At 36.5% G+C, this 17,743-nt stretch overlaps 1 protein-coding gene across 2 annotated transcripts in view; it reads left to right on the forward strand.

Moving 5' to 3' along the window:
• Positions 1-17,743, forward strand: part of NECTIN3 (nectin cell adhesion molecule 3) — a 59,520-nt gene that overhangs the window by 21,099 nt on the left and 20,678 nt on the right. For both annotated transcript variants that reach the window (XM_032183207.1, XM_032183199.1), the window contains 3 exons: positions 5,259-5,555; positions 7,461-7,578; positions 10,292-10,443. In XM_032183207.1, coding sequence (XP_032039098.1) covers positions 5,259-5,555; positions 7,461-7,578; positions 10,292-10,443 — 567 coding nt within the window. The remainder of the gene's footprint in view (positions 1-5,258; positions 5,556-7,460; positions 7,579-10,291; positions 10,444-17,743) is intronic.

Genomic DNA, 17,743 nt, shown 5'->3' on the forward strand with positions numbered 1-17,743 from the left:
TATGGGTAGCTATAATGTGAAGCTTAAATAAAACGCTTTATTTTATTTAAACTACTTTTAGTCCCCCTTGATGGTTTTGGGTTTTGCATTGGAATGCTATCAGAAGGACTAGCACTGAATTCTAGGCTGACTTGGGTAGTTGTACAGTATGAAATGATGACTTTAAAACTTAAAAGCATATTACTTAACTGTTCTTGATAATATTTGATTATTTTAAAATAATCAAATCAGTTGTTTCTGCATCTACTGCAAGTAGGTAAGTGCTATTTTGTTCAGTAGAGCTGGCCTTCTATTTTTATAAGTAAATATGTGTTTTAGGATATTCTTGGTCTCTGATCTCTTCCACGACAGTAGAATCCCATACAACGTAAGTTAGATGGCTTTAGTGTGATATGTGAACTGTATTTTTCACCACAAGGTGGGGCAAAATAAATGCATCAAAGCAAGTGACTTGATGCAATTTGAAACGACTAACTTCAAAGAAGTGCTGTGTGATATAAAGTATGTGGCCTTGTGGTTCTTTCTTTCACCTCTTTTCCATCTGCATTACAAGCAGTAATGACCATGGCTACTTTAAAAATCTCTGTGCTTTAGGGTTCAATCCCATTGGTATACAATGGGAGGTTCTCATTGCTATCCCTCATCTTTTCTTGTCAGCCCTCCTTTCTGGGATATTTTCAGACCTTCCTAATAGTTGGACATTATGTCTTCCAAATCTTAAGTTTGTAAAAAAAAAAAAAGAAAAAAAAGAAAAAAAAAATAATAATAATAAAAAAAAATACATGATGAGACTGGAACTTGGAAAGCAAATACATGCCCTGTGTGTTCCTTGTTCAGCATTTGAGAATAGCACTGCAATGCATTTGAGCCATCTACTATGAAAAGTTTGTTAGAATAGATGTAGTAATCTGGCAGGTATACAGTCACCTCATTAGTAGTTTTTTTCGTAGTTGATGTAGATAGTTGCTGATAGCTGTATGCTTGTCAGTGACATGGTACCTACCTCTGAATTTTAAAACTTTGCCAGTTCTTGGCAAGGATCCATCTCGTACTTCGAAAAGTTAGTGCCAAATATGCATGTTTGAGAGTAGTACCTCTACCACAAAAGACTAGGTACAGCTCTCTAAGTGGATAGGAGTAGGAAGGGATGAGAGTGCTAGTGCATCCTGGCACAAAACAGTCTTTATAGGTGTTTTTCCTCCTCTAATTGTCATTCTTAAAACAACTTGCCTTTCCATTCTGGTTAGCAGGTGCTTGGCTTGCATGTAGAGCTGGGTAACGCTGTGGGGCTTGCACAGTCTCAGTGTTTTTTTCTCTTCTGGGAACTTGTCCCTGCACTGACATCTAGAGTTAAGTACTAAAAGTAGTAGGAGAGTAATGCTATTCCGACTGGTCTTCAGAATATGCGTGTAACAAATTGTTCAGCTTTCATAGCCTGAGCTCAGCAACCACAAGCTTAATCTTAGGGCGTGGAATAGCTCCAATCAAAACCTAAAAACCTAATGTGACTTATTCAGCGTTATCTGGACTGTGGTTTTCCCTTGTTCTAAAAATCTCTCCCTTAAATAAGGAAAGTTCATGTCCTGGGGCTGAAACTGTTTATTTGCTATCCAATCAGTGTCCTTCTTATGCTCTTGGTATCTATTTAGCAAGCAGTTGCTTTAATATGCATGGTTTGGTACATGTAAGTACACTGAACTCCGTGTTGTAGAAGGTGCTTGTATGCTGTATAGAAGAGACACAGAAAACAAATGAAGGGAAAAAAATATATAAAATGTCATGTTTTACCACAGGATATTGATGGTATTTTAGGACATATCTTGCATTCTAAGTTTAAAGAGTTACCACATGTGCTGACTTTCCTAGTCACAGTTTGCTTACCGTAGTATTTCATGTCACGTTAAGAAGTGCACATTTAGAAGCAGAGGCTAGGATGATGAAGAAATGCAAATGCTTTTTGGGTTAAACAGGTATACTAATCTTGTCCAAAACACTGTTTTCAAACTTAACTTGGTAAACTAGGGCCAAAAATAAGAATGTCAAACCGCTGTTCTGTTATTACCTATTCTCCTGATTATTCACGGGGGTTGGGGGAAGCTGCCACTGTCCTTCCACTCTTACACTGAGGAAGCAGACCTGTTCTGCTTTTGGATAATTGTAGGACTGGTGGTTCCATTTTACCCAGCAACATTGTTTTCATTTGATTGGGATGTAATGTTTTAACTGATCGTTGAAGCAGCTTCTGTGATGTTATCCCAATCTATTCCATGTCATATCCTCTTTGCTGTTAGCACTGAGCAATGAAAGGAATGCCATTTCTGTACTCATGTAGCGCACACTTAACGGTCCTGGGGCAAAAGTGGACTGCTGCTTGTGCATACAAAAGCTATACTGGAGGAAAAAAAACTTTCAGTGAAATGCAGGGTTGGGCAACGATACCAAACACTTGTGAGTAAGGATTCATTCAAAATATATCTTCCTTAATCCATGAATAAAACAACCAGAAAAGTTACAGAATAAGTATTCAGTTGTCTGTTGCTGGGACAAAGCAATTGTGAAGGATATAAAAGTAAGTTAGGTGGTTATTTGGTTATCTTTTAGTTGGTTGTAGTCCAGGAACCATGATTTATAAGAAGATGTGACAGTGGAAGCCTAAATATTAAGTATAAAACACTAAAGCACTGAAACACTCTAGCCTAGAAATGGGTGTTTCACGTAGTTGAATAGTTCGTGAATAGTAGAAGTTGGTGTTGTTCTGATGAATGTCAGACTAATGATCAACTGAAGCTGGGCCACCTCACAAATATTGGATGTTACTTGAGCGTGTTAAATTAACTTCTTTCAATTGACGATAAAAATGAGGAGAAACTAAGCTTTTAAAACAAGCACATATCCTAAATTCTGGCACCTAATATTTGAAGACAACTTCTTTTAACAAGCATGGTCAGTGAAACAGCATACTGAGTAGTCTCTTTTGGATCTGGAGATTCCAATTATGCTTGTTAAAACTTGTAATTGAGCCTTGTGTTCTCTCATAAATGGGTAGAGGGGACAACTTGGGAGCTGTGTATTGGTATCTTTGAGGAAAGCTCAAAGAAAATATATGAAGGTTTTACTTCTAGCTCAAAATACCTCTGGAAGTTCTGATCTGAAAAGCTAATGCTAGCTGCTAAGTTGCTTGGATCTCTTTGTAGTGATGGAAATCTTGGAGATTGGGGAGGTTAGTGGGTGGTACAATAGAAGTAAGTATCCTTATGCTTGTGAGACCAAAGTGTAACTTTGGGTGTTTACTTCTGAGTTTCAGTAATGCTGCTGATAAAGCCTCTACAAAAGCTATTGAAGAGGTTTGTTTGGGGAGAATAAGGGAGTAATGCTTAAGTAAAATCACAGAAATGAAAATGTTTGCCAAATAGTAAAACTGTAAAAATGTCCAGTTATGTATGCTAGGTTTTGAAAGCTATTTCAGACAATGGGATGTTTTGTATACACATCAGTTTGAATATCCAGGCTTATTACAGAACGCTTCATTTGTTGGTAGTGTTGGAGTATACAGTATCAAACTCTGAAAGATGATGCTCTGTTGTAGATGGTTCAAATGGAAAACAGTAAATGTAGGACTTTATGGAATAACCCTGCTGTTGGCTTATTTATGGTAGGGTCACTAACAAATCACAAAGGGGTAGGCATTCAGAAAAATGGCAGAAAGCAATTTGTTCTAAATGTTTCGTCCCCAAAACACCTAACTTTGAACTTAGGAGGTATATTCTTCAAGCACCAGATATATCTTAAGCATAGGAGAGAATAGATTTTTATATGGTTTTCTATTGAATAGTTGCCTTTTCTTTTTAATGTTATTGAACATATAAACCAAATTCAGTGACTGAAGCGTGGTATAGAGTGAGCGGAAAGCAGACAAACTGATTATTTCAGCTAGAGTGAGTTCATTTTTATAATGTGTTAGTTGCCTCTTACAGGTATTGTTATTTGGAGAAGTATCTTGGGAGGTCTTGTGAACTCCGTTCTGTCGTGTTTTAAAACATGCAGGCTAGCTTTTTTGTAAGAAGCAGAGGTCTAATTCACTGCTGTTCTTAAAGGATATTAAAATATGCAAGTGGCAAGAGTTGCCAGTGGCCTGTTGTTATTGAAGGCTGGTCCATTGCGGTAGATTGCGAAGCATTGTAGTACATACTGATGGCTTCACTTCAGAGGGCTCAGATAGCTTAATTGCATCACAAGACAAGGGTTTTGAAATAAGCTAGTATGCTACAGGGAAACCCATATGTTCCAGTATTGGATATTGAAACAGACAATCCGAAACACCAAAATCTTAGTTTGCGTCAGAAACAGCAGATGGTCTGGCTGACTTAGGCAGTAACTGGTGGATGAGTCTCATGGGGCTGGAAGAGACTACTGAAACAGGAAGGAGTCCTTTTTAAAGGCTTTACAGAATGCAGTGGTCTGTGCAAAACGAACCTAACCTTGAGAAACAAGCATGCTCTAAACCTGGGGGTAAGCAATAGGCTTAAAAGGAAGTTAGGTTCTTCAAGTAGAATTTTCTTCGTGTTGCCAAAGGTATTGGGGTCAAGTTTTTTTTTTTTTTTTTAACCTTTATAGCTATTGACATTCTGTATCTCAAATTTATGTCTCCATGTATTTTACACAGATGGAAACTTTTCATTTAACTTAAATGCATAAGTTGTTGTACATGTATATTTTTGTTTATAATTAACATAATGATTGTGTATATACATATGTTAAAATTATATTTAAAGCTAATTCCTTACTGCTTTTTTTAGCTTGGAATCCGTCTGTATTGTTGCTATGACCAATTGAATGAAGCTTAAACTCTCAAGTCAGTTTTCTAACCCCAGAGCACTAACTTTAAAATGATAGGAACTGGCAGTATAGATTCATAGCTTAAGTACAAAACTTCAAAGTGAAGCAGAACCCTAGCATTCTATAAATTAACAGCATATTCTCAATCTAATATACTAATCTGTCAGACACTGGAAATGAAGCACTGTAGGTGATGTTTTGAACCTAACCGCTCAGGAATTCACTGTCAGCACACTAAACACAGTGAGTGAAAAACCTTAAACTCCAGTGTACAGCTTTCACCCTTAGTAGCTCACATTATTTGTTGCCAGGATAACTGATTGGCATGGGCTTTCAAATGGTTTAGATGTTTGCTTAATTCTTCTATATACAGACACTTTTGAAAATGTTGTTGATTAAACTTAATTTTATCTCTTCCCTAGTTGAACCTGTTGTGAGCTTAACAAAAGGACCAAACCCTTTAATAGATGGTGCAAATCAAACAACAGCAGCAATATGTACAGCAGCCACTGGAAAACCTGCTGCAGAGATCGACTGGGAAGGAGGTCTTGGTGAAATGGAATCCAGCTCTACTTTGTTTCCAAATGAAACAGTGACAGTTGTAAGTCAGTATAATATTGTCCCTACACGATTTGCAAGAGGAAGACGTATAACTTGTATTGTGAAGCACCCAGCTTTGGAAAAGGAGATAAGATACTCTCATGTGTTGGATATACAGTGTAAGTATACTGCAGGGTATTTATTTATTATGACTGCATTCTTTATCAATGCGTACCTTCCACAGGGAGAAGAGCATTTACAGCTACAGAAAAAAGAAAACTGAAGAAAACAATGTGACAATAGGTAGATCAGCAAAGAGTAGGAGTCCAGAGTCTGTTTTAATTTTAAATAAGTCTCATCAACGTTTCCACTATTTGTTTTGGATACTGACTCATGGGTGAACTTACTATCCATGTTTATATTTAATATAACAAAGATTACAGACAAAACTAAGTTGATCTATAAACTATTTGTGATCTATAAACTATTTGGAGTCCTATGATTTCAGTAGTATTAAAAAGAGTTCTAATGAGGATTTGTGTTTTTGAAGACAAATGGAAAGTATGGCTTATGGGGATTAAGTTACTTTCAAATTAGATGTTAAGCTTTTTCCATTTCATTATTTGCATAATGAAATGTAAAAATAATATGCAGTGTTAACAGTTGCTGATCATACAACTCAAACTTGTGTACCAGGCTTGTTTAATGAACTTGTATCTTGAAAACACCTGAATATGAAGCAAGATGGCTTATAACTTCTTTGATAAAAACATGTTAGGGCAAGTAAGCTTCAGGTATGTGATCAGTATTTTGTCAAGTAATGAATGTGTGACCAAGAAGAGCTATGTTCAATTTCTTCCTTTGATAGTCTTTTGTTTCAGCTTTGTGATGCTTTAAAGTTCCTAAATCACATAAGCTTGTCAATTCAATTACAAGAAATAGAATGCATAGAAAAAGCAAACCTTACTATTTTAGTATGGTGAAAACCTGTTGTGGATTTGTTACTCTCACTGTTCAGTGAAGCTTAGTTCACCTAAGCATACTACTTTGAACTGAGATGGCCTTTGGAGCTGTACTTCATTTCTCTCCTTTTGGAAATGATGCTGGTTAGGACTTAAGACAACTTAGCTGCATGTGAACATTAATACTTGAAAGATTAATACTTCTGAATTTCTAAAGGATCAACATTTGGTTTTTGCCAAATATGTACAAACTTCTCTTAGCACAATTGAGAAATCAGTTATTTGGGTACTAAACAGTTATTAGTACTGGTTTCTCTTTTCAGTATTGAATTGAAGTTATAGATGTCTGGTTCCCTCTGCTTCTGACACTGAACGAGACTCAAGTTATATATTTGAAAATTAGTCAGGTAGATACTAAAATACATGAGATGCAGTGCTAGGTTATGTTTCAGAACTTGTAACACTATTGTATACTAAGCAACACAGCAGCAAGTGAGCAGAGCATCTAATTCTTTTTCTTCTGGTCTTGATTCTTCCTTTCTACTCACAGCTGTTGGCAATATTCCCATGCCTTGGCTATAGGAGCTTATACCAACTATACATAGTCCTAGTGGTGGTTCTTCACAGTGTTTTCTGAATATTTCAGATAGGTCTCTCACTAATCTGAAGTGGCCTTCTTGTTCTTCAGAGCCATAATAACATCCTGCCACAACACAATGCCAGTGGCTGACTGCTAACCTTTTCAGCTAGCATCTGTGACCTTACTGGTTTCTTAATTACTTCACTTTGCTTCTCAAAACACTATTCTGATCTCTTACCTGTATCTTGTTAATGAGAACTAGCTGTAAATCAACACAGAATATTAAACTGATTCTTGTCTTCTGAAGTTCTTTGACAGCATTCAAATGCTGTTCATGGAAAATGAAGTGGGACAGTTGGACCAGTTCTAACAACTGTTTGCCATTTTATTTATTGCTGCATATCATGCTATAGCTCGGAACTGTTTGTTTCTGCTTTTTTATTTAAAAACTAACACCACTACCTTCTGCACCAAACCGATTGATACGCAGAGCTTGTTTAAAGAAAATACTGTGGTTATTGATGGGTTTCACCTTTTGGCAGATGCCCCAGAAGTTTCAGTAACTGGCTATGATGGAAACTGGTTCATCGGAAGAGAGAATGTTCAGCTCAGGTGTAATGCTGATGCAAATCCATTACCTATGGAATTGATGTGGACCAGGTAAATATTTCTAAAAAGGGCCATGCCACGTAATAGTGGTGGTATAAAATCCTAGTTAATAACTTTCTTTCTTCGTGGATTTTTTTATGTGACTTCTATTGAGATGTAATGGTCTTACCAAGTCCCTTTTAAAAAGGGGGTACAAGAGGTTTATGTATGAATATCAGTGGGTGGATATCTTTTAAGTTTACCAGCCTGGAACAGTTTATCATTAACTTTGAAAGATTTTATCTTATGAGTGCTTGAGAATAAACTATGTTGCAGTATAATACAAAGCATGATACATCTAGTAGGGATCCAATTACCTCATTAGTTGTATTCTATTATTACTTCAAGATTATAGACACTTCACAATATCTGCATTTTAAAATCTGTAAACTACAGTTGAGATGGCAACTCCTACTTAGTGAATTATGCAACTTATGTTTTTCAAGCAGTGTTCAGCTTAGTGTAAACAAGGCTTTGAATGTCTCAAATGAGTAAATAAAGTTGCATACAAATTCTTAAATAACAGCTTCATTACATGAATGTAAGGATTGGATGGCTCTACTCTGAAACTTTCTGTGTAGCTTTTTGAAGTCACGTATGTATGTGGGGCAAGAGACACAAGATGACAAAAACAAACAAATCAATCTGTACTATGAAAATAAAATAAAGCCAGCTACTTTAAGTTGATGTGGTACCACTGTTGGCACCAAGGGAATAACTTTGGTTATTAATTTCAGCGTTATGAATTTGTAAGTCACAACATCACAGTGACCTTGTAGGTAAAATCACAGGAACACTTACTGGTCTAAAGTTGTAATCCATTTTCCTGCTTGCCCAATGGTAGTTATAGTAGCCTACAGGAGCACTCATAACGTGGTTTGAAAATGTGGTATTGATAAGATGAGAACTACTGGATGGCAGTCTGACAGGAAACCAAAACATTGCTATAACAACTTCATCCTAGATGCAGGCATAGGAATCTTAAGTCAGTATTGCAGGTAACACTAAAGGTAATGGTAGGGTTACACCTAAAACAGGAAAACAAAAATATGTTTTACCTATATGCTACAGTAATCTGCCATTCCATTACTTAATTTGAAATTTAGTGTGGTGGAAATGATGACAAAGAAATTTGTGTTTAAAGAAATATGCCAGGTTATAAAAAAGCAATACAGCTGGTTTATTCAGTTGAACTACAGCCTCACTTTTATTTGAGCTTGAGATGTATATGGGAACTAAACAATACAATTCTAACTTCAGTAAAAATATACCCAATGCTTAAACACTGGAAGCTTTGGATGTCACTATTGAACGTCCTAAGGCTCATGTGAACCAAATTTTACAAGAGAAGTTTAACCTTCTGGAGTCAAGTGGGTGTACCTCTTTGCTTAAACAAAATCCACTCAAGCAGTTATAATACTGATGAATGAGGAACTATGAGGGGAGGAGAGGAAGTCCATGTGAAAGAAGGAAAGAATATTGAGATAATAGTACACAGTTTGAATATCTTACTGGCTTAAAAACGATAACCATTCTTTTTCTGTTGTAGTAGTTCTAGAAGCTCTATCTGTTGGAACTGGACTGTACTTCCTAGGATTGTAAAATGCTCTTGGTAAACAAGATTTAAAACTGCTGTTTATATGGAAATGTAAACATTACAATGTAACTTTCAAAGACTGTTCTATAATCTTATTTCAAATACATCACTGGTATTATAAGTATAAGGTGAATCATTTGTTTATCAGCTTCATATGGCTGATGTCCAGCAGTTATGGGCAGTAATCATCAAGGAAGTTAAGGAAGGCTCTAAAGCTGATGGAATATCTAGTGTAGTGTTGGAGTGGCTCTTGTGTTTTGATACAACTTAATATTTAGCAAATACCGTCTGCTTCCATGGTATGGAGACCTGGTGATCACCTGTTTGAATATTAAGTTAGTCCTTGTTAGCTTCTAACAGATCGCTAGATGAAAGCAAAATAAAATGTGGTGGTATAGGCATTAAACCATACAGGTGTTTCAGTATGTAGTTGGCAGCTGTGTTAAAACAGTTCCAGTCCCTCTGCTCTTTCCTTTGTATTGTCCTTACACAGTTGTTACTGCTACCATGTACAAAATGTTTCAGGTAAGTGGTAGGTTTAGAAAAGGTTGGGAAAAATTTTTTTATAATTAGTAGTTTCCCTAATTGCATTGCTAAGCATCAAATCCAGTTACAGAGCTGTAATTTAGAAGGGAAAGTTTGGGGGTGGTGGTAAGAAAAGACAGGTTGAGGGGTAAGAAACTGCTTGAACTCCTGCTGACAAATGCTAATGAAATTATCCTGTAAGTTCATCTTGCACTGCCAGAAATATTATTTGTGACTGCTGCACTGTCTGGAAGATAGTCAGATAATCCTGACAGTAATTTAAGTTCACCATGTTGAACTAATAGTCTTCACAACTTGATTTGGATAAAAAAAAAAAAACATCTCAAAAAGAACTTGAAGAAACTTAATTCGAGCAGTGTTAATAGATGTTTTACTATTGCCAGCAGATTGGATGCTTAAAGGATTTGACGCAGAACTTGAAATGCTAAATAATCAGTTACAGACTGAGAACATCCAGTGAAGGCCTATCTGTGTTCAGTGCAAGTTCACTTTAGCCTACTTTGTATAGTATTTAACCCAGTTAAATTAATAATTCAGTCTTGAAGATTGGCAGCTCAAGTATGGCCAACTGTTTCATTTTAGGTTGGATGGACAATGGCCTGAAGGACTGCTGTCTGTCAACAACACGCTGCAGTTCACCAGCCCATTGACTTACAACTACACTGGGACTTACATCTGTAAGGTGACTAATGCACTTGGTCAGAGAACTGACCAGAAGACTATCTACATATCAGGTAAGTCTTATATCTTGGCAACATCAGTATGTTAACTCTGACTTCTGTCAGTAGTTGCAATAGCTAACTGAAGAGCCAGCTGATGCATGGAATGAGCCTTTCCATAGTATGGAAGTGAAGTAGAAATACAGAGTGAACACCCGCAGCAAAACTTGGGAATAAACTGACTCTTCATAATGGCAGCATACAGCACAAGTTATTGTGGTTGAGGTTGTCTCCATAGAGCTTTTGAAAGTGCTGCCTACTTCTTGGTAGGTGAACTTTGTTTTGCCAATCTTAACCTGTTTTGGCAAGGTGTACTACAACCAACAGTACCTTGTATATAATAATCAAAACAACAGTTATTAGTGGGAGAGGAGTGACCAGCTTTAGCAAAGTCAGAGATTTCCTTCGAGGAAGTTTAAGTTATGTGTTCATTGCAGTGCCTTAACTGGTTGTTTGCTTTTCTCAGGCTACAGTTATCCAATAATCATAAAGTTAAGTATCTCATACAGAACATCCATTTGATGAGCTCCGTATAGTATGGCAAACTTGTGCATCTGTTTAGCACCTGTGCTGTTGGAAAACATCTGTGCATCTATATAATAATGTTTTACCATGATAGTTCTGTTGAGAAAGAAAACTAATATAGCAGGGTGTACGTGAATGCTGTTGTATAAATGTTCAAAGAAAACAACTCTCCAGATTTCCATGAGAGACTGCCTAAATTAATTACTACCTAGCTAGATCATCAAGTGCTAATACAGCACTACTTCCCAAGGATTTGAGACACAAATTAATGTTCATTCTCTTGTGTGGTCTTTCAAGTTGTTCAATAATTTGATGTTAGATCCACAATATAGAATAGCATCAGAGTGCAAGTTGACCAGTTCCATGATACATGAAAGCAATCCTGTGATCTTACTCTGAAGACACCTACGTGTAAAACTAAGTAGGAAAGTCAGATGGATATGAGAATGGAAACTTAAGACTGAAACTGGAGGGATGCTTAAAGCTGTGTTAATCACAATTCCTATTTGGTAGATACCTGTATGCACAGAAGGGATGGTTTCATTTCCTCATAGTGACATAACTATGCTGAGAGCCATTGCAGAAAACCAGTATGTTCCAATTAAGTATCTAATGAGTTAGTGTACTGGAAACTTTTAAATACTATGAAGCAGTAGAATTAGTTGTAAACAGAATTAAAGTTATATAAAGTTTAACTCAGGTGTGTAATGGTCTGAAAGCAAATAAAGACCGTTACACTGTAAGAAGTAGTGAGTCAGACAAAAACTAGAAAAGCATCATTAATTCTGGTGAAATCTTCTTCTCGTGTGTAACGTTCAAATACTTACTGTATTTCTGAAGTTTAGCTATGTCCTCAGCCCTGTTTTAACCTTAAAGAAGGTTATTTCAAATCAATGATTCTTGAGGTTGTCAGTTCTGTGAATATGATTTGCTGTCAGTCGTATGATAGTTATGCATGAAAATGTAAGGCTATCATTCAAATTACGTTTGCAGCCTTTGTTAACAGACTAAAATGGGCCTGAATTTTCAAGGTTTCATAAAATGATTGAGTTTTTGAAAAAGTAGAAATACGTGCCTGTTGAAAGCTTATGTTCTAGCATATGGTAAATAAAATGTAACTTTAGACTAGTTTGCAGCAAAGATGATGAAGATGCGGTATAATTTCTGATGTGGATATATGGATGTTGTTGGTATGCATGCTTTTCATCTTTGTTCAATAACTTTATTTTGTTGGAGTAACTTTATTGCAAATACTTAGCTGTTCTTAGGGAGAACCAAAACTGAACTGTAGCTAGATAGACCATAAAGGGCTATGGCCCTACAAGTTAAAGGAATAGATGATAACAGCTTATCAGTTGAAATCAACTTTTGTTTTGAAAGCTTCATCATGTTAATCTTGGTGTGTGTATATCATCATGAACATCTAAGAAAATATGGGTGACTTTGAGACAATCTGGCACCACACCAGTGCAACTAGTGCTTGTGTGAGTCATACACATCAGTTTAATACCAAGTATCTAGCACTTGGCAGTTTTCCTTAAGCTATGTAGAGTAACAAACTGATAAAAAGCACTGTTAAATGCCAGTATATGGGAAACGTGATTGAAATGAGTTGAGGCATTCACAAAGTATAGCACCTGTATTGTTTTCAGAAATTAATATTAAACCCATTAAAAAACCCATTTAACTGTGACTATAAGGCTATAGCTGTTCAGTGTTGACTGTCTCATTAAATAAATGACATCTACTTAAAATGGTGTAGAACAGGTAAATGAATATGAAATATCCATTTTTCATAATTATAATTTTGTTTCCTCTAAAAGGAACAGACTGATGCTAAGAGTATAAGAAAGTAAGGCAAATAGTAAACTTAAACTGCTTAGCAACTTTATTCTCAACTTAACTGATCAGGTATTGTCTAGTAATGGTGAACATGGTACTCCTGTGAGTGTTATCCATCTTACTCAAACCATCTAAGACTACAGCAATGATTTCATTAGTTTATTTTTGTATCTTAGCTGTCTCCCACTCCACAAAAACTTACTTAAAATATTATGCAAAAATATTAAATGAAATTTGGAAACTAGCAGGCAAGCTATGTGATCACACCATCTTCTAAATCTTAATTACAAACTTATCTAAGAAAACTTAGGAAGCCAGCATTACTGGCGAGTCATGGTGTTGATAGCTGTAAAGCTATTTAAATCCTTCGGAAAATAAGTAGCTACTTTGAAATGTGTCAGGATTGCAGTAAAACCTGAGCAAAAGTATAATGCTAATATGTGTTGAGACCAAAAAAGGTATTCTAAAATCCTGTTTTCCTTTTGACCTTCATCTTAATTATCTTAATACTCCAAGTCAAATGGGTAGCTATAACAGTAGTTGACAGGGATTAAATGATTGACCAAGTTTTAGTTCAAGTTAGTATTAAGTCTTTAGATGGATAGGGAAATAGTAAAATGTTAAAGCTACAGGTTTTGTAATAACTGTTTAGAGGCACAGACAATCGGTGATGTCAAGTTACTTTCTGAACTACATGAAGATCACCTCTGAATCTCCTGAGAGGTGTTCCAAGTGTTGAAGGTCTCCAAAACTAGCTGTCAGCTGGATTTGCCAGGCAGACAAACCTTGTAATACAGATTTGTTCAGTGGTTTACACAAGGAATCAAATTCTGTGTTGTCCTGGCTCTCTGCTGCCTTACTTTCGCTGCTGTGGCCTTGTTCTTCTATACCTGGGAGAGAGAAGTGACCTGTGAGACTTCCATTGATATAGAATCATATTTGCTTCCTTTGTCGTCATCTCTGCCTTCAGCCAAGACTGTTTTTGTTGAAAGTCAAGCTGGACTGGGTTAGCCAGCAATCCTAGCAGTTCTAAGATGATCCAACTGGTAAATTCAGAGCTGCCTTGTTGTAAGATGGATATTGTAAGGATTAACATAACAGAGCTTGTTCATTGTTCTTACTTCTTTCTTCCTATATACACCTCTTCTTTGAGGGAGTGTTATGAATAAAAACACTCTTATATTCTGTAAAAATAAATATTTAAAAGTGGGAAGAGTTTACCAACACATTTAGAGTTACGTGTTCACAACAGCAGGCAGATAACAAACACCACCATAGCAGATAGAGACTAAGGTAGTCACTGGCACACTGCATGAAGATGTGGCACTGATCCTGCCTGATTCCACTAATGTGGAATGAAGACTAGTGAATTCGTTGCTCTTAATTCCTCAGACAGAACTGAAATGCATTGTTAACTGGAAATCATGAGCTTCTTGTTCTCCTACATGGAATATCTCAAGAACCTCTTCTCTAACTGAACTTTTATGCAATCTGACATAACAGACTTCGGACTTAAAACATTGTTTCTGAATATCACAGATTGACAGATCATTGGGTACAAACCCTTTGCCAAAGGGCAGGTTGCACAGATAGGTGTCCAGACAGGTCTTAACTTCCAACCTGCAAGGGGTATTCAGGTGATGTTCGTAATGGCAGGCTTTTCCTGTGTACTATGGAAAAGGCAAAATGTTCCATTTCCTCTGGAAACCCCATGTTGAAACTACACAAGTATGTTTAACCTTGAAGAATGAACGATTGAGTCCGATTGAAGAAATGGTTACTTGTTTTGAGGCCAGTCTCACATCATCTTTGAATGTATCTTTTCCAAATTGGGAAGGGGAAACAAACTGAAGATAACCCAAGGGAAATCTTGTATCCTAATCTGATGTAAAGCTGTGTATATGGGACTAGGGAGAGGGTAACACATTGTCATTACCCACTAGTTGATTTCCGTAATCACAGTGGTTGGAGAAACAGTGCTAACTTTTAAAAAACATTCTTAGACATTCAGAAAACAGTCACAGAAACATTTCATAGAAAGCCTACTTCCCCTGCTCTAATAAGGCTGAATGGTAAGTTTTTTGGCAGTTCGAAGAAGGGCCTTTGTCTATAATGCCCTATACAGAGATGTCAGGTACTGTAATGTTTAGGTACTTAGCATGTAAGGGAAATTTAGCAATAACAGTGGGTGAAGGAACAGCTAAGGATACTGCTTTTCAGACATGCAGGTAATAAATGTACAGGCACACAGTCTCACTTTCAGAACTAGAACTGCAGAGCAGTAGATATGTGCAAGACAACTGATACGCAATTATAATTGAGACCAAGTCATCCTCTTGTCCAAGGCTAAGAAAGGGGTGTATGAATGTAAGTGTGGGGTCTTGAATTGTGTAGGGTTTCTTTTTAACAAGGAGAGCTAGACTTCATTGTGCTATTTGAAACTATGCAGCTTTTAACTGTTACTGTTAACACACAATTAGGCCAGATTATGTTCGACTTGAAAACATGTTTTCAAGAATGCCTAAGTGAGAACTTCTAGCTGAAAGATAAGTCTGCCAGTATTGAATTCAATTTTACCTTATCCTTATACAGTTGGTCACTGTAGTCCTGAAAGAGTTGAGATAGTACAAAATACGAAATGGTTTGCAGTCCAAAAATACTGTGTTCTATAGCTGATTTTTACAGTGGTAGCCTTGTTGGTACTGAGATAGGGCTTAACTGAACTTGAAGATTGTTCTCTGTCTGATTCTAAAGATGGCCCATCCATTTACTTATACGTGTTTGAGGCTGAATTTAGACTGGCTTTGAACTTCTGGCAAGGAGAGGATAGGTACTGAACATCTGAACAAGGAAATATTGCAGGGGGATTGAGAAGACCAGATGTCAACGGGGATATGAGGTGAATCATGCAGTTGGATATTTCTAGTGGACTTAATTGTGGATTTAATCCACCTAGTGTAAGTTGCTTGTACTTAAAGAGCTGGGAGAACTGTATCAAGAACCTTCACTGAAGGGAGGAATAAAATAAGTAAAATAAGGAGTAAGAGACTGGAGTAGAGTAAAACTACTGTTGAAAGCTGGTACTGATTGTCATAGGAAATATCTGGGGGAAAGAGGTAATAGAGTAAGAACCAAGTACACTGTACCACTACGTGTTTTTGCAAAGCTACCAGAGCTTCACATTTTGCGAAGAACAAATCTCATTCTCACTTTCCATGGTAGAAAATGAACAAAGGCTTTGAAATGAAAAGACAAACAGCTCTGGTTTATGTGCCAAGGGAATGGGTGGATTTATTCTACCATAGTGGAAAGCTTTTGTGTTCTTCTAGTTGAATCACTTATGACTCTTATTTGACTTTAATGACGGTAGTAGCTATATAATCATGGAATAATATTTCTGTGCTTCTTCATTTATCCTTATTAGTACAGCATGCCTATTTTAGGGATATGAATAGGGCCCCACAGTAAGAGACAATCAAAAATCAAGACAGGCTTAACCTAAAGATAACTTTTTTCAGAATTTCTGCTTTCAGCTGCCTGGCCTGCATGTTTAATTTGGTATGTTGTTATGCTTTGCACAATAAGAGAAGCTTCCATCAGTGAAAGAGAAAAGATGAATATTCAACGTTATGTCATAAGTTAAGAGGTTAAGGGGGAAAAAATGGATAGCAAATGATGCTTTTGAACAAATCACTATCTAAAGCAGTTAAGTTCAAGTCAATTTGGTGCTTTCTTGATGTTTTCTACAACAAATCAGAATGCTAAGAAACAAATACTGGTGATGACCTGAAATGTTACCATAATGAAAACAGCTGATTGGCTGCTTTCAGAAGACATAGTCTGTTTTGGCTATTGTTTAATGCAGACGGCAATTGTCTTCATTTGGAGACAGCATTTCAGACATGTTTTGCTAATGTTATGGAGTAGATTTAGGGAAAAGGAATAGCAAGGTTCATTGCATTTTCTATTTCGGAAACTTCCCTAGTGCAGGAAGTGAGGGGGGAGTTCAGTGGGGGGATGTAATTTTTCCCTCAGAAAGCTGGGGTTGAAATAAGCAGGTAACTTCACCTGTTCTTACTTCTGATTAGCTTTATAAGCAAGGAGAGCTCGTTTTCATGTTGTCATTCTCCAACAATAAAAGATTGACACAAATGACAAGTATTAATTATTATATGCTTTAGGAATGCATATAAATGCTGAAGGTGTTGTATATATGTAGTGAGTTGAAGATCAATTAGTGTTCGTAGATGATGCAGTTGTCCAACCTGACAACTAGTGGATGAACTGTATTTTAAAGGAAAGGCTTTCTTAAACTGGTATTTATTATAAGTGTAATTGCTGCTGTTATTTCACATGTGGCAATTGAACTTCACAAGGTGATACCGCTACCGAATTGTGCATGTGTATTTTATGCTGAGAATGTAGAGGGTAAGACCTAAAACCTTGGTACCAAAGGAAGGTAGATAAAGAAATACAAAGCCAGTTAGAAGCAAGTGTATGTGTCTGTGTGTGCATCTATATCCTGGAAATAAATACATATATTGGTGATGCTGTCTGAAATTGTATGCTAAGCAAGCAAATCTTGCATCTAAAGCAAGTACGTTCTCAAGGAAGAGAGGTTTGAATAACTTCTTGGCCTTTGGATTTATAGGACATGGGAACCCTGGTAAATTTGGATTTCTTAATCTCTACTTCTTTGTTAAATTACAAAATTCACTTTATATCCATTTTACTAAAATCATAATCTGAATTCCTCTTGTTCATTTTGGTAGTGCATCTTCCTTGTTCAGTTTCCTGTCTTCTGTCAAATTAATTTCATTTATGTATACCTTCCTAACAAATCACCACTTCTTTTACATAATCAGATAATAAAATTTTGTGCTTTGAAACCTGTATAGAACTTGTCAGGCTTAAAATACTAAATTCAAATGAGTTGCAGTCTGAAGTG

The sequence above is a fragment of the Aythya fuligula genome, chromosome 1 (assembly GCF_009819795.1).
Source record: "Aythya fuligula isolate bAytFul2 chromosome 1, bAytFul2.pri, whole genome shotgun sequence".
NCBI lineage: Eukaryota > Metazoa > Chordata > Aves > Anseriformes > Anatidae > Aythya > Aythya fuligula.